The sequence below is a fragment of the Carassius gibelio genome, chromosome B9 (genome assembly GCF_023724105.1).
Source record: "Carassius gibelio isolate Cgi1373 ecotype wild population from Czech Republic chromosome B9, carGib1.2-hapl.c, whole genome shotgun sequence".
Lineage (NCBI taxonomy): Eukaryota > Metazoa > Chordata > Actinopteri > Cypriniformes > Cyprinidae > Carassius > Carassius gibelio.
In genome coordinates this window covers 21,998,283-22,015,522 of record NC_068404.1, presented here as the reverse complement: position 1 = coordinate 22,015,522, position 17,240 = coordinate 21,998,283, and the positions used below count along the sequence as shown (strand labels likewise).

At 35.5% G+C, this 17,240-nt stretch overlaps 2 protein-coding genes across 2 annotated transcripts; both read right to left on the bottom strand.

Annotated features, from left to right (window-relative positions):
- Positions 1 to 155: 155 nt before the first annotated feature.
- On the bottom strand, positions 156 to 9,505 carry lmln (leishmanolysin-like (metallopeptidase M8 family)). Its single transcript, XM_052565177.1, has 17 exons — positions 9,184 to 9,505; positions 8,663 to 8,760; positions 8,550 to 8,580; positions 8,330 to 8,412; positions 8,070 to 8,187; positions 7,400 to 7,578; positions 7,193 to 7,298; positions 7,013 to 7,107; positions 6,650 to 6,767; positions 6,461 to 6,568; positions 6,264 to 6,340; positions 5,709 to 5,819; positions 5,194 to 5,326; positions 4,857 to 5,016; positions 4,589 to 4,719; positions 4,132 to 4,342; positions 156 to 3,563 (listed from the first exon to the last, which is right to left on the bottom strand). Exons 1-17 carry the CDS (start codon positions 9,319 to 9,321, stop codon positions 3,463 to 3,465), a joined length of 1,998 nt encoding a protein of 665 aa, XP_052421137.1. The 5' UTR covers positions 9,322 to 9,505; the 3' UTR covers positions 156 to 3,462.
- Positions 9,506 to 9,970: 465 nt separating this feature from the next.
- lss (lanosterol synthase (2,3-oxidosqualene-lanosterol cyclase)) lies at positions 9,971 to 17,166 on the bottom strand. Its single transcript, XM_052565171.1, has 22 exons — positions 17,040 to 17,166; positions 16,432 to 16,600; positions 16,214 to 16,352; positions 15,839 to 15,947; positions 15,127 to 15,248; positions 14,921 to 15,017; positions 14,688 to 14,823; positions 14,464 to 14,572; positions 14,260 to 14,378; positions 13,991 to 14,088; positions 13,868 to 13,895; positions 13,705 to 13,761; positions 13,557 to 13,628; positions 13,421 to 13,471; positions 13,050 to 13,199; positions 12,051 to 12,147; positions 11,860 to 11,965; positions 11,717 to 11,782; positions 11,556 to 11,636; positions 11,252 to 11,422; positions 10,458 to 10,536; positions 9,971 to 10,362 (listed from the first exon to the last, which is right to left on the bottom strand). The coding sequence occupies exons 1-22, from the start codon at positions 17,051 to 17,053 to the stop codon at positions 10,225 to 10,227; spliced, it is 2,208 nt and encodes a 735-aa protein (XP_052421131.1). The 5' UTR covers positions 17,054 to 17,166; the 3' UTR covers positions 9,971 to 10,224.
- Positions 17,167 to 17,240: the final 74 nt, after the last annotated feature.

The following is a 17,240-nucleotide window of genomic DNA, read 5'->3' as shown; positions in this document are numbered from 1 at the left end:
TTTTTTTTTGAGAGCAAAGCTAAAACAAAAACTTTATGAAGAATGTATACAGTATACTTTATGCACTTTTAACACAAGTAAAATCATGTTTAGATGGGATTTTACCACTTTCAAACATTGACTTAAAAGGTAAAGTAAAAAATAAATTGTCATAATTCATATAAAGCATAAATGATTTTATTGGGGAAATAATTGAAAACAATGCAAATTATGTCTCAACAGGATGACTGTTAACATCTCTTTTAATTGTGTATCATTAAAACAGCACTGATGTACCATATACAATACAAAACATGGAGAAAAAAACTAATGTGTGATAATGTGGTAGATTTTTAGTTCTGCATAGACTTGTCTTTGGTCTTCTTACAACAGTCTCATGGCTTGGCATTTTCAATTTCTGGCTGTAGGATGTTATTCTCTTATATAGTCATTTATATGCATTTTTACTAGTTGTAGAATCCAATTTTTATCAAAAGAGATGGTTTGTCTGATTCCACACATTACTATATTTTCCAACCGAAACATTCAGAAATCATTTATTAAATTAATTAATAGATAAATAAAATAAGTGAAATAAAGAAAACGGCACCCAGACATCTAATGAAATGTTTGGTCTAAGCAGTACAAGTCATTGCACAACATTGGGACATAAAAAAGACAAACAAAAAAGAATATCACATTTCTTCTGATAAATTAACAATCTGATTAGACTGTCAAATATCCTGTAATTTTCAAGATAATCTCAATTGAAATGGTTCAAGACCACAAGAGGTCATGAGGATTTAACATGAGACATTCAAATATAAGCATTGTCAAATTACAAGGTTACAATTTATAAAGAATTGCTATTTATGCAGCAACAACACAAATAATGAAAACAGGTTGTATAACAGTGATATTTATATATATATAAACAGAAAAAGCACAATTACATAAATTATGTATGTTTGTAAATGTTTGAATGCTACTAAGTGTCAATGCTCACAGTGATGTTTACAATTTTCAAGAAAAGGGTCTCCTATGAGCAAAACACAAAAGTTTGCTTTCAATCTAAAAAATTATGTTCAGACATACTGTTAAAACGATATGCTCATGCTGTCCTTGAGTGAATACCATGAAAGGAAAGGCATTTCAGTTGAGGTTTGATTGAGAGTACAAAACTCCTTCAGTTAAAACGGTAAGACTCATTCAGTCCAACATTTCAGAATATAAACTCCAACTCCACATACATACAGTAAATATTAATTCATACCATAAATCACACCATATTTTAGTGTTTCACTATGAAATTTGGAATCTCATTTGCTCCATATTTAACAATAAATCTCTTCATCAGACAGTACGCTTAAAATGCAAAATAAAATAAACACATCAGCAGTCAGTACTTCAATAGAAACATATTTACACAACATTCCATACGTAAAGGCTCTAAATTAATGTTGTAATTAAAGCTGCCATGTTTGTCTCTCAGCAACTAATACTGTGTCCTAAAGTGAAAGCATTGTATTACCTAACAAAAAGAAGCTAAAAAATGTAATACTAAGAAGTTATGAACAGCAAAGGGTTAAAATCTTCTACTCATTCAATATTATAAGATAAAAAAGAACAAGTAAAATACCAGAAAATTACATAACAGACACCTTCACTAGTCCTCTAACACAAGTAACAATCTAGTCTCTAAACTATCACATATACAGTGCAACTCCTTGGTATTTGTCCCCAATTTCATTTTTTTTTATTATTGGCTACATTTTGAATGCATTAACAAAGCAAGTTACAATGTGGCTTCAGCGGGACAATAATCAACACCTTCTTTTTTGCAACACCTGCAAAAGTTTTTTAAATGGCATATCTGTGCCAGATTTTCTATTTAAAATAAAGGTCAGCACTACTAATTGTACCTTGCTAATGTAGTGAATTGACACCATGACAAATTCTATAACAGGATCATAAAAAAAAGATACTTATCAAAATGCTGCTGTCATCTGATCTCATATAAAGGTCTATAAAAAGCACTTTTCTCAAGGGCTTTTAGGGAGTTGATTGTTATAAGACAACAAAGTCTATAAAGATCTGGAGCCTTGGTAGGACAGCCCTTTAGGACCGAAATCTGGCAACACATTTCAAGGTAAACCGAATCAGAATGAAAGTTTTGTCAAATAAATAACTGCAATAAACTAAATCTCACATGTACAACAAGGTCCACACATTTGAGACCACTAATTAAAATTTTATTTAATACAAAATCTCTTAGAATTTATATAATATCAACACAATCTGAGTGAACATTTCAATAAAAAATTAAAATAAATGTTTTAATTTCTGAGTATTTGGTTTGTCATCCGTTGTTGAGCCAGGGTTATTATAGTTAACTAAAAAGGTTGTTACTTGAAATCAAATTAATAGAAAAATACTTATTTTATTTAGTCGCCAAGTTAACATTCTTCATTTTTTATTTAGTTAAACTTAGTATAATAATAAAAATAAAAACTAATACTGAAAAAAAAAAAAAAAAAAATCACAGATCACAGCAAGAAGACTAAAACAAAACATAAAAAATAAAAACTAATTCAAAATATAAATTAAAACTACAATGGTATTTTAATGATAGTAAAATATAACTGACTGGAGCTGCTCTTGAACTTGAGAGTGTGTAAACGTATGTTCTCCAGCATGACTTGAGAATGATACAAAGAGCATCTTGTGCTTCAACGGAAGCAAGAACATCTGACTGTCAGTATAAAGAGACCCATGATCAATGCCAACTTTTAGGGACCTAGACATTTTTATCTTCATTTACATTATACATCTTTCTTTTGTTTTGTTTTTTGAAATATCTAAAAATCCAAAAATGTTCTATTTACCGTTACCTGTAATAATACTAAAAAATCCCAGATGTTTAATGTAATCTCAGACTTCTGAACTCATCTCTGTATTAATAAAATCACACGTTTAAACCCATTCTGAGTTATCTTGTACAACAGCAACTTTCAAATTTCTATTAAAAAAAAAAATTTCAATCAGCACTTGCACGGACCTTTACAGAGATCTCACCTGCACTTCTCCATGCAAAATCACATGACCTGATATACACTGATCAAAACATTGCCAGCAAGTCATTTTACCAAAACAACAGCCAAGCACCATGAGCAGAAGACCAGAGAGAATATCTCTCATCCTTCTCAACCAGATGCCTATTTCATGACCCAAAATGCTACAGGTCCATCAGAGAGACAAAGAGAACATTAATTAGCACCTACATAACCGTAACTTGCATGACTATGGCTTCACATTGGATCAACAGCTCGCTGGCACCTGACAGCCAGGCAAGGAGGAGTGCAATCAATGGCTTTTCAATCCCACCTACATGCCACACCGCCACAAAGAGAGAACAGTTATCAGATCACAGACCACACTATGGAAGTGTAGACTACTTTTTCACCCAATAAACCATCAACAAATTCAGTCCCGGCCACAAAGGAGGAAGCCGATCAGCAGTGGAGTAAGTGTTAACAAGAGCTGCCATAAGCTCACCACCAAACAAGAAGACCTGGAACAAGGATCTGAGAAAAGAAAATTATTATTTTAATATGAAGGAAATTAGCCTTTTTTGGCAAACACCCTATTTTACATTTTAACACAACTGATGTTTATAAATAATTATCAATAATTTTATGTCAGACAAGCAAAACTGGTGGCTTCAGTCAATTGTATTTTTATTTTTAAACAATAGCCTAATATTTGTAAACAGTTTTATTACATTTGAATTTACATTTTTATATTTCTTTAATTTAAATGTAATGTGTTTATTCTTTTTGTAACTTTTTATAGTAATTTTTATGCATCTCATAGAATGATTTTTATAAAAACGTTTAATTACCATTGTGTAAGAATTAGTACAATATAAATAAACTTGCCTTACCAAAATTAAAAATACTTATTTTAATTTAATATGAATATTTAATTGTCAATGTTTACTCATTTACTACATTATCCATACATATGCATTATCAATAATAATAATAACACTAATTTTATATGTTTAAATACAGTATATATAAAAACAACACCAATAAGCAACCACTCGTGGTATAGTCTTAAAGCCATAAACGTGGTGATTTAGTAACTTACCTAAGTGGGCACTCTTGGTGGTGTTTTGAGGGGGGATCTCATGAGGGAGGGGGCAGACACTGCAGAAGTCAGAGCAGGTTGGGCAGATGAGCTGTCCACTGTAGACCCATCCATTCATTCGTATGCTCACGTTGATCACCTGACCAGTACGAACACATGGATAGGACTCATTCTGCACCCAGACCAACAACCCTTGGGCTGTGCAAGACACCTGCAACACAAATCAGTTTCGGTACCATAAAGCATCATTTTTAATTATTTACAATAGTTTTTACTTATATTTTTACACTATCATTTAGAGAAATGACTAAAACGTGCCAGTAAAGACAAAGCATTTTAAATATACACTTTTATTACGGTTTATAAAAAAATAAAAAATAAAATAAAAACTTACTTTGAATTGTAATAATGTCACAATAATACCCATCTCTCATGAGATCTACCATTACATTATTACCTTATAGCAACCACTGCCCCAGTCTGGGTAGGTCATTCTTTTGGTGCACTGCTCCATTACAAATGGTGACTTCTGGTACAGACACACTGACCCCGGGCCATACTGTTCCACCCCATAGTTTCTCCATGTGGCTAAAAAAAGCAAAATCCCAATAGTCTCAACTACATGCAAAAAAAAAAAATACTGAACACCACAAGAAGGAATAAGCAAAGGAGACCTTCCATTCTACTTCTAAATGAGGAAAGGATGTGAGTGAATAGCATGTCACCTGGCTGGTTCTCCTGTATCCTGCAGTATGAGCTGCGCTGGTATTCCCCACCTACATGCCAACTAAACTCCTGGCTAAAAGCACAGTAGTCTGCTATCTCTACGGCCCCTCCGTATGCTGGCAAATCTTCCTCAGGGACACCAGGGATAAGGTCAAAGTACTAGAGGATGGAGAGGGTTTATTACATTAAATCAACCTTCTATAAAGGCAGTGATCTTGTATTTATCTGTAAAGAACCAGTCAATTTTATGTGTATACTGCTTTTCACAATACAGTATGTATAAGAATTGAAGGAAGATACAGAGGATTTTTTTACCTGGATTTCTGCTGATCTTACCTGATACTCTGCAGGAAGCGCATGAGGAAACTTCTGCAGGTTGCACACGGCCACTGCCAGCTGGTCCTGCCTGCAGGTGAGCTGCAGAGGTGCGCTCCTCACAGAATCACAGTACGGGCTCAGGGTTGGCCTCCTGTTTCAAACACATTAGGAACAGATGTCCAATCAATGACCCAAATCTTAACCACTATGTTGTACCTATATTTAAGACTATGAAACTCCTAGTTTCCCTGGAAGAGATACAATAATCAATCTGAAATAAAGAACTGCCACAAATGTACAACACACAATCTAATTTGTTTCTGTACCACTAGCAACATGAGTTTGTATTCCTAGGGAACACATGAATTTATGAAATGAACAGTTTTTTTTTTTAAATGCAGTCGTATGGCATTTTGATAAAAGCATCTGCCAAAACAAATAAAAGTACATTGTCCACTTAATACAACAACAAAACAAAGTTTTACACAAGTGTACACAAAGTTTTATTTCGTATCTCATGCACCAAAGCTTACGTATGGCGATGTTGGTCTATCCAAAATTTACAGCTTTTCATCACAAAGTCGCAACCCAAACCTCTTCCCCACTCCAAGTTCTCTGCCATACTATAATTGGCTCTGTACCACCTTAAAACAGAAAATAGCACAGAGAGGAGTTAATCATAGGACAGTCTTAGCATTCTAGTACTTAAATAACTAAATTACACTTAAGGGGTGGGTAAAAATGCAAATTCTTTCATATTATATTATATATATGTATACATTACAAACAAATACACAAAATAGATAGACAGATATAGATACATAGATATAGAGGAATGCTTAAAAAGTTTCTGGTCCCATTGAGTTCTATAGTATTATTTGTCCTTACTGTGGGCAGTGAATGGGAACCGAAATTATTTGGTTACCGACATTCTTTAAAATATCCTCTTTTGTGTTTCACAGAGCGTACAGTTTGAACATGAGGGTGAGTAAATGAAGACAGAATCTAACTATACCTGTAAATGTAGAAGTTTACACCTTAGTAAGTGAATACCCTGCATTAGCCATGAGCAACAATACATCTCTTACCCAGTATCCTCCATTATGGCCAAAGTAATTCTGGAAAACACTCTGTTCTGTGTATGAGATCCAGTCATTGCCTCATTCTGTTAAAATAAAACATGCTAAATTCAATGCAATTAAAAAAAAAACTGTACTTTGACAGTACTGACACTGAAGTAGTTAAGTGTTCATGAACACCACCGGGGAAGATTTGGTTTTAGGACCTCTAACAGACGTTTTTCCCAGTGGTTGAACTCGGTCCCAGCACCTCCCTGGTTCTCCAGTTCCATGCCCTCTAGAATGGGGCAATTAAAATGTCTCCTGGCTTCCTCCTGATAAAACATCAAAGCAATTCATGTTGCTAAGTTCCTCTATTTAGATGCTGTTCTTTTCAAAGAAAAATAAATACTTACAACTACACGTGGGGTGGCCAGAAGATGGACCGTGTGTCTGACCATGTGGCCTCCACGGATGTCCCACAGCCGAGTCGCTCTTCTGATGACTTTATCACTCCATTGATACAACCCTAAACTGAGGGAGAGAGAGAGAGAGAAAGAAATAAACACAGTGCTATGTATATACCGTAGTTTAACAACAAAGGTCCATTATATACATATAACAGGGGAACATGCTTTTTTTTTTTTACTAAAATTATTTTAACCAGTATTAATAATCCAATATAATTATCACAAATTTACGATAAAGGAATAAAATTAACTTTTTCTTATTAAAATTATATTTCAAAAACAGAAATAAAATCCAAACAGAACCATCACCTTTCATTGTATGCAGGTAGACCGCTTGCAGAACGTGGTGTCAAAGGTTTCCCATCATCATCATGGAAAAACGCAAAGAGTCCTGCAGAAAACCCCTTAAAACATACAGAACATATGATAACAACAGTGATAAACTCTAAAGCTCTCCTCATGAGGATGTGCAGAGTTTCATGTCTTTACCAGGGCATGTATGATCTCGTGTTTGACTGTGGACAGCATCCCTTCAAACTCCTGAGCTTGAGTAGAGATCATATTGGGACACAGATTGGCATATCCAGCGATGGGCCTACATTAAGAGATTTCTGCCGTTACTGTCAGCTATTTCCACAGTATACTCTAAAGCAAATTAAAATCACCTATATTCCCATTTCAAGTATTTTCGATTACCTGTCCAGTTCAGACTCCAGCTGGCAGTACGCTGCATAGGCTACGATGTTTTCTTGTCCACAGCGCTCTGTGGTCATCGCACTCACGTACAACACAAAATCAGCCCTCACCACCCCCTCACCATCAGGAGGACCAGCGGGGCCGCAGGACTTGCCAGACTCACTGCAAACCCTGCATTGCTAAAGGAAACCTCATTCTATGAATTAAAAATGATCATGCAATATATTTATATTTGTCAGAATTAGAAAAATTAGAACTAATTTTATCCATAAAAAATCCACTTAAAATGGATCTTTAAGTAGGCATGGTGCTTCTGTATATTTATGCAGATAAAACAATATTTCAAACACAGAACTGAATATATAAACATCAATAGACATCAAAAGACACCTTAATTATCATACAGTGCTCCTTATATGTAATTTAGGGTGAAATCAAGTGATTCCAGAATTAACAAAGGGTGAAATAAATAGGCTTGGTTGAGTAATTCACATCAGTATGAAATATATATCTGGAATATTGCTCATATTAAGCTACCAAAATGAAAAAAAAAATGTTGAATTTATATAATCTGTATGGTTTATATACAGCAAATACATTGCAACAAAAAAGGAATAAACAAAATAAGAAAGAAAATAGATTTTGTCCAAAAAATATGAGGGGGACCTACCTGCAAATGTTGTTCAGGGACAACGACTGGGCCACACTTGGTGATGTCTGCACATGGTCCCTGACAGTAGCGATGTGGATCATCTCTTTTCCTAAGGTACTGATTGGTTGCACATTGTCTAATCATTAAGAAAAAAATCATTGGGATTACAAAAAAGAAACTAACGAGATTAAATATCCACCAAGCGTCCAGAAGGACATGGCCGAGTGCAATTTTAAGAGGATTTGATGTCAGACAATACTAGCTGAGAAGAGAATTACCTGCTCAGTAATATTGGACCTGACTGTCTACGAACCCTGAAGGCCTTCTGGAGATAATCAATAGCCTGTGGGAGGAGCTCATCCTTGAAACAAAGCAGAAGAGATCAATAATGTGTGAATGCATGCATCATATGTACAAGTGAAAGCCCATATACGATATTTAACAAATAAAATTTAGCTTTACATACTGATAAAACCTTGACCACAGAAATCAAAATACCTTCACAAGGCTGCTTTTGGCTTCATCTAACCTGTGTGAGCAGTAAACATATTAAGTCAATGGATGACAATGTGTCATTACTGTATCTAATGAACTAATAAATTATAACTAACCCATCCAAGCTGGAGTCGTACTCTATTTGGATCTTTAACTGCTGGTCAGTGCTTCTTTTGGTCAATCGATCTGGCTTCAAAAACACTTTATGTATGACCTAGAATGGCAAACAGCAGATATTATTATAAGTACTGGCAAAGTAATATTGTAAAACAATATTTCATAGACTATTTGAGCAGTGAAGGATGATTTTCATTTAACATGGAGAAGAAGAAAAAAGAGCTTGGACTGCGATATAATTTATTTATGTAGTACAGAAGAAGTGAGCAAATTATGAGATATTTGTCATTTTATGGTTAACTGTCCCTTTAATCTTCTAGAAAAATGCCTTTTAAAGCAACTGTTTTACCCAAATAAAAAATTCTGCCTCCATTTATTGACCTTAAAGTCACTTTCTTTCTTCTGTGGAACATAAAGGATACGTTAGCAGATTGTCACATATTTCATGTTATTAAGGCGGCAGAATCTTAAATATATTTGAGAACCAGAAGACAAAACATGACAATTAAGAGAACCTGACCTCTGTTGGCAGGGGCACTTTATGGTCACAGGTGTGCGTCTGTGCGCCGGTGCTGATGAAGATGATGAGGATGATGATGGTGTTAAAGAGTAAAGCAGCTCTAACTGATCGAGGCTGCCGCCATCCTGACGCCATCATTCACTCCGTGACTTTAACATTCATATCTCCGTCCTGTCATGCTGCTAAAAGCACTTCAATACCGTATAACATTGAAAGATTTTCCGTGAAGAATTCAAATCAGCTGTTCATTAAACCGGCTTCACCCATTTACTGTCTATGATAAACCCAGAGCAGCATGAACACGGAAACAGTGCTCCAGCGTTTCAAAATAAAAGCCCGTACACAATATAAATGTAATATTACTTTACTACTACTAATAGCTGTAGATATTTTGTTTGCTGAGCTTACTGTGAACTAAATACTTAGCTCAGCAGAGCTGTAGTCTGGCTCAGAATGAAAATACTTATCTAAAACTGCACAATGTATTCTGCATACAATTAAAAAATGTATTATGAGGGACAGAACACATACGAAATATTTGTCAGTGTTTTCTTTGGCTACATTGAGGTCACGTGACCTCATTACTTAGCATGTTTAATTCATGTTTTTATTATTAATAATAATAAGTATTATAATAACAATAATAATTTGTACATCTCTTTTACATAGAGCATATTCTAAACTACTGAGCAGTATGCGGTCTCCCCAACAATATTATTCTGAATTGATTTCAGTCAGTGCAAACAAGAGGGGGATTATAAAACATAAATCAGACACAAAGCAGAGATCCAAAATATAAAATTATTTATTATAAGAGTACAGGAAATCACTTTTAATTACATAATCATCTACAGGATACAACGCCCTGGTCCCATGGTTAAAAGAGCACAAAATGAATCAAATATTCATTCTGTAGATAATATTCTAAAGACTTTGATAAATCAGTCCTACTTTCTAAGAGCAGCAAACAGGTTTGTTTCAAATAAGAAAGATCTTTGATTGGATACTGCTTATTTGAGGCACAAGTACACAGTATCTGACTCAGAGTTTGAGTTTCCCAGCCAGAGGGCTGCAGGGGTAGAGCCGTGAGAAACGGCCCAGCGTCCACACAGGAAACACATTCCTGTAAGAGGTGTAGCTGATGGCACAGCTTTTATTAAACACTCCAGAAATGTTCTCCTAAAAAACAAGGAAACAACCCAGCACATTTTATTACAGAGAGACCTCCAAAAGAGATGAATTGTAGAAAAGATGTAAGCAACAGCTTTGCTCACCTGTGGCCAGTCTCCATTGGGCAGCTGCCTGTCGATCAGAACTTGAATGCCTCGCTCCATCTCTCTGATGTCAGGGTACCTAAAAATGACACCTTTTAAGTAAATTAACCCTGTTTTGGAAAAGCAACCCCACTGAACCGCATTGTTTTCCATGCAATTTGCCATAAATCAACACTTTGAAAAACACTAAAGAGTCAGGAAAAAAAGTTAATGTACGCTGTCAAACACTGAAATGTCATATTTACTCAAATTTGAGAATCATTTTGATTCTAAATCATCAAAAAAAAGTTGAGTTGAGTTTAACAGTGAAAAAATCTTTGGATATCAATTACTAGACTTAACACAAGCCACTTTTTACCCTCACAAGGTTTTAAGATACATATATACACATATATGTATATATATATAGAGGCAGAGGAGGTACAAATAACAATAGATATTACTTACACTAAGTACAAATAATGTTAGATACTATTTATAACTTCTTGCAGTTACTTGTATTTATAGTCATGGTGTCTGTGCAGCTAATTTTGAAAAAAATTGAATAAATTAATAATAATAATTTTATATATATATAATTATTATTTTTTTATTACCTCACATATTTTGTATTTTAAAATCACTGACAAGCTAGGTTTTCTGTTTTTGCAAGAATCTTTAGTATTTTTCCTAATGTTGATTTTTGTTAAACTGAATAGAAAACAATGCGGGTCAGTTTGGTAGCTTTACCCAGTTTTTGAACAGGAGGGCAGTTCTGTACAGTAGAGGTATCTAGAAACTACTGCTGATGTTACCTGGCAGCCATCAACCCCAGCAAAGCCCAGCAGGTGTTGTGGATCTGTGAGTTCTTGCTCTGAACGTAGCGGCGCTGCTCACATGACTCGAAGTCCTCGCCCCAGCCTCCATCCTCCATCTGCTTCGACAGCAGGAACTCACAGGCACGTTTCACCTCCACACAAACAGACCTGCAACACACAAACCAAATCGATTACAGGGACAAATAAAGAGCTGAATAATATGTAATAATATAGCTAAAAGAATATGAGCTGATGATTTATTAAATGAAGATCAATTTAAGAAGAAAAACAAATAACACACCCATTTTGGAAAGTGTGGCCCATACATGCAAATGCCTCCAGACCAAACCAGACTCCATACGTGAAACACACTCCCCAGGACCTAAGACAAGAAGAATACTTCATAAACAGTCTAAGAAGCAAAAGAATAATGTCTCTGATTATAAATGAACCAACGCCTACCCTTCCCATGAGCCATCAGGTCTTTGAACCCTCCTGCAGTAGTCCAGCCCTTGCTGAAGAGTTGTCCTATGTGATCAAGAGACGTGGTTAAACCAAACCATTTTTCAAACCACAATATGCTGAAATATTTAGTTTGGCTGTACCTAATCTCTTCTGCTCTGTGCTCAGGATATACGCTGTGAAAGTGTTTCAGTGCCTGCATTACAGCGGAGGTACACTCAACATATGTGTAGTCGATCATTATATCACCTGGGAGAGTAAGAGGTAGAAACAGACACATTGAGACCAATGAAAAATACAGTCTACTGAACATGACATTTTGCTGCATGCTCACCAAACACTTCAGATGGGTTCAGCAGCTCCAGCAGTTTTCCACCACGTTTGGTCTCATACGTGGCAAACCCTCCATCAGGATTTCTCATGCTTAGCAGCTGAAACAAAATCACATTTAAAGAATAAGACACATTAAGGACACTATTTCAAATAAATGCTGTTTTTTCTGTTACAGATTTTTATTAATCAAAGAATCATGAAAAAATGTATCACTGTTTCTACAAAAATATTAAGCAGCAAAAAAAATTTTTTTAGCATTGCAATAAGAAATGTTTTTTGAGTACCAAATCGGCTTATTAAAATGATTTCTGAAGGATCATCTGACACTGAAGGCTGCGTAATGGCTGCTAAAAATTCAGCTTTGCCATCACAGAATAAATGACAATATTATCATAGAGAACAGCTGTTGAAAATCGTAATAATATTTCACAACATTATTGTTTCTACTGTATTTTTGATCAAATAAATGCAACTTTGGTGACAATAAGAGACATAATAAAAAAAAAAATTCTGCACCCTCCAAACCTTTTGGTACAATTTGATACATGTGTGTTTATTCTGACACACACTGTTAGTTTGGATGCATTTCACTGTGCAATTTCATTGGAAAGATGAGCCATGCATGAACATTAGAGAAGTGAGAATATATTACATCAGCCTATGAATAATTACTGAATATAATTAACATATATTTAAATACTCAGTAAACAGAGAAAAATAAATTTTTTGAAAGACTGAGATTAAAAATGGGGAGTAAAGACCCTCTTAATAGGATCTGACACTGTCTGTGCTGTGAGTTGATGAGATTTGAGTCATGAAGATTCTCTGTGTTGCATAGTGGCTTAAGCACACTGCGTCCTTGAGCAAGACACTTAACCCTAGATTGCTCCAAGGGGATTGTTGCTATAAGAAGTGTACTGTAAATCAGATTATTGTGGCTCTGCACTGATAAGACACAGACAGAATGTTAAACATGTCGAACTGTAAACACGTCTTTTACCACATTGACAGCATCACAGAGTCTTTCAGCGGGAATTGTTTCTGTGAGGAAACGGCACTGCTCCTGCAGCAGCATCACAGATTTCAGTCCTTCCGCTGTGCAGTCCGCAACTATCCAACCACAGTCCCGCGTGCTGAAGGGAAAACCTCCCTGAATCACACAAACACACACTCATTCAAGTTCAAGTTGAGCTTTATCGTCATTCTGCTACATGTGTGGACATAGAGTGGAACGAAATGTCTTGCCTCACAGGACCACGGTGCTACATAAATACAGACATACAGCAATGGAGTAAAACGGTATAAACCTATACATAAACCATTCATTTAAGAATGGTTGAGAAGATTGAAATGAAATACAGAAAAGTTTACCTTGTTCATTTGTCTATAATACTTCTCATATTCTGGAGGATTATCTTTGATCTATAATAATAAAAAATATAGAAACCAAATTATTAAATTTCCGATTGATAGATGGATGGATAAGATTTCAATGAATCACTGTCACCTGGGTCAGATCAAAGAAATGATGGGCTTGTTTGAGGCACTCTGTAAACCTGGGGATGTCCTGGGCACCTGCCTGTTCAGAAAACAAGGCCAACTGATTAATCATCAGCTATGCGCCAGTTTTGGTTTTATTTATAAAGATAAAATACCTCAAGAAATGCTTGTACTGCAAATGCAGTATCCCACAGCTGTGATCCATTTGTACCCTGATGGGAAAAAAATTAATAATGTGAGTGAGAATTGTTATTCATACTGTTAATAATAACATTTAACTGATCAGATGAAATGTTCTTCATAATGACAACATCTCACCTGCATTTTCATACCATCCAAACCCAGCCTGGAGCATTGAAAAAAAATTTAAATGACAAAAAGAAAAACAATTATTATTATTATTCATTATAAGCAGGAAATGACTAAAATCAGACCACAAACCATAGATAGTCAGGAATCCTTGATACATGCTCTTGAAAGGCAGGTGATGTGGGTCCATCCACATACCAGCGTACCAACATATTGATCATTTTCGAAATCTGACAAAACAGGAAGCTATTTTTGTAAACAATATTTAAGACCGAATTATTATTAATGAACAGTTCTGATCAAGCATGTACAGAGAAACTGCACACAATAAAACCAGAAATGTGGATGAATAGAGTCAATATGACATTACATAATATCAAATGTATACTCTTTTCTCTCACCGGGCCAATGCTGATACACTTAGTGAAGCGATCGTCTGCTTTAATATGGTCATAAAGCTCCTTCACTGCTTTTTCTCTCAGCATAGTGCTGTGATGAGCTTCATACACATTCAGGATCACTGTAAGATCAAGTTTGATAGTGTTATGTGACTTCACTGAAATGAAAAGGATTATTATTTTACAGAGATATTACACTTCTCTCACAATAAGCGATAGTAAGCAAGGTGCTGTGAGGTGTGTACAAGTCACAAGCTGCAATGTTGTTCCTCTGAGCTGGCCAGTCAATAGTCGAGTACTCCTGGACATAGAGCTCCTGTTTAACACCCAAAAAACAAACAACTGTGACTAGATAGTATTAGTTCAGGCGAACATGTCTGATTTAATGTGGTCTCCGAGTGGCCTCTAGTGGTAGCACTGTGAAACTTTACCTGTCTTAAACTGAGAATCAGTGGATCTTCATCGGCAGACAGCCTGACCGCATAACAGTAGCTCATGGGCAGGTAGACCTGCCGACAGTGGCACCATAAAGTGGAGGGATGTGCCGGCACCCAGGAAGGGAACAGCCTGATGGAAAAGAATTGTGAAAGGATATCTAACTAATGTTAAAAAAAAAACAAAAAACACGACACTTTATTTGTAAACGGATGAAGTCTCGGGATACCACATCTCTGGAAAGAGCGTATTCATCCCTTCCCAGCTGTATACATTGAGGATGGCCAACCAGAATTTCCCCCAGGAGGGTATACCGACCGCACCACCTGTAACAGAGCGGGACAATACTGAAACTGAATATCATATTATTTCATTTATTGGGTTTTGTTACATATGAACATCCAAGTAAATGTTTGTTTATCAGCAATCGCAGACCTTTGCTGTGTAAAATATTCCTTGCGCGAACCATATCTGGATCATCAGGCCCAACTCCCAGAATTCTCAGGGTGGTGTAATTCAAGGCTGTTCCGAAAACAGTGGACTTATCTTCAACGTGCCTGGAAAATAAATATTTGTGCAAAAGTAACAATTCAATGATTATCCCAGTGAAGTTAAACAGTAAAGGAACAGGGAAAGATATTTTGAAGAATGTTTGTATGCAAACGGTTTCTGTTCCCATTGAGTCTCGTTGTATTTTTTTGTCCATGCAATGCAAGTCATGGAAATTAAAAATGTTTGGTTACCGGCAACTTCAAAATATCTTCTTCAGATGAATTTACTATGCAATTAATAGATGTTTTTATCCAAAGCAACTCAAAAAAAGGGGAACAAAGTAATTTGTTAATGAGCCAATGGTATTCATAGTGCACAATGCCAGGTTTAATAGATAACTAGATTAGAAGGCAAGACAATGGAGAAAAATTTTTGACAAAAAAAAAAACATTATGTAATAAATGTAATAGCATTTAAATTGTTTTATTCTTAAATTACAGTAATACATTTGATTTCCTTCTCTCTTTTTTGCATTATAATAATGTGATAATTTCCTTATTTTATTCTTTTGATTTGTGAAATATAATCTGGATGCTCCTTGCAGGTATAATGAGATTCACCCCATATAATTAAAAACAATGTTTTTAATACTCACAGGCCCCAGCCTCCGTCAGGCAGCTGCACAGAGCGAAGGTATCTAACCATTTCCTGCCTCCATGCATCTGGCAGAGGGATCTTAGCAATATGACAGGTTATGAGCAGTCCTGAAAACAATCAACAAATAGACAGTTCAACTTTAAAAATTCTCTCTTTCTCAGTAACATTATTATTTACTTTATTAAAGGCAAATTTTAACCTTAATAATGCATGGGTTAATCAGACAAAAAAATAAAAAGCCATGTAATGCTCAACTGATAATACTTATTTATATTATGCATAATTTATTATGTATATATTATCAGAATATTTACTTTCATCTAATGACAAAACAAAGAAAGTCTGTCCAAATGGCTCAGTATAAATGAATGACCTGGAAGTAAGAAAAGAGGTCCACCATAATCCCCAGCCCAGTGTCCATCTTCAGCCTGGAGACGGCTGTAGAAGTCCATTGCCTTCAGTGCAGCTTCTACTGCAGTGTGTGCGGCAGGGGATGCTGAGATGAACTCACCCTGGGGTCAGGAAGAACAGATTAGACATGAAAATGAATATAAGAGTTGCAGTATACTTGTCTGTAATGTTAATGCTTACCGTGTCCAGTCCCAGAGAGTGAGATTCCAGCATGCTCTGCTGTCTGTCCACGCCGTCTGCCTCCTCAATGTACCTCCAGCTCTGTCTGCCCTCCACATTACTCAACCTCCAGCGGCTGAGATCTGTCACTGGCTCGGTCTTATAGGGGCCTCCCCTTCTCCGCAAACACCTGAATCAAATCTTTAAATGTTACACTTGGATGGGCAGAGTAACAGTAGTACAGTAACACTCTTCAAGCATTTAACATAACACACATTTTTTTTTAAACTGATGTGCATCTAACAATAACAATAAAAAGACTTTCATTAATTTATTTAAATTATAGTTAAGTTTGTCAGAACAAAACAGCACTGTAGAAATACATTTACATTGTGTTTCTCAAAAAAATAAATAAACAAATAAACACCTAGCAGTGTTTCATGACTTCATAAATCATATGTTGTTATAAAGATAGCATCTACAGATATCCATATTATGATGAATGAAAACCTAAAACGTCATAATTAATATATTAGGTACTGTTTAACGTTAATAAGAAAGTATATTCATTTAATATCTTCGTGATTTTAAAACATAAGCATTTACAAATTGTAAACAATTGTACTCACGTTCCCTCTGTCATCTCTTGAAGTGCAGGAGCAAAACTTGTAAACTTGAAAGAACCTGCGTATTTCAGCTGATCTACACCTTAAACGCCTCCTTAAAAGCAGCCTGGGAAATGTAGTTCTTAATTCCCCTAAAATCGTTCTTAAAACGGTATACACATGGAAAGGGGCTTCATTCTTAAACTACGTATCCCATAATGCTTA

Coding starts and splice junctions, on each gene's coding strand:
- lmln (XM_052565177.1), bottom strand. CDS start 9,321: ATGATGGCGTCAGGATGGCGGCAGCCTCGATCAGTTAGAGCTGCTTTA. Junction 8,413..8,549: donor CCAAAAGCAGCCTTGTGAAG/GTATTTTGATTT, acceptor CTTTGTTTCAAG/GATGAGCTCCTCCCACAGGC. Junction 3,564..4,131: donor CACCAAGAGTGCCCACTTAG/GTAAGTTACTAA, acceptor TTCTTTTCTCAG/ATCCTTGTTCCAGGTCTTCT.
- lss (XM_052565171.1), bottom strand. Junction 14,089..14,259: donor AGTGTATCAGCATTGGCCCG/GTGAGAGAAAAG, acceptor CTGTTTTGTCAG/ATTTCGAAAATGATCAATAT. Junction 13,629..13,704: donor CAGTACAAGCATTTCTTGAG/GTATTTTATCTT, acceptor TTTTCTGAACAG/GCAGGTGCCCAGGACATCCC.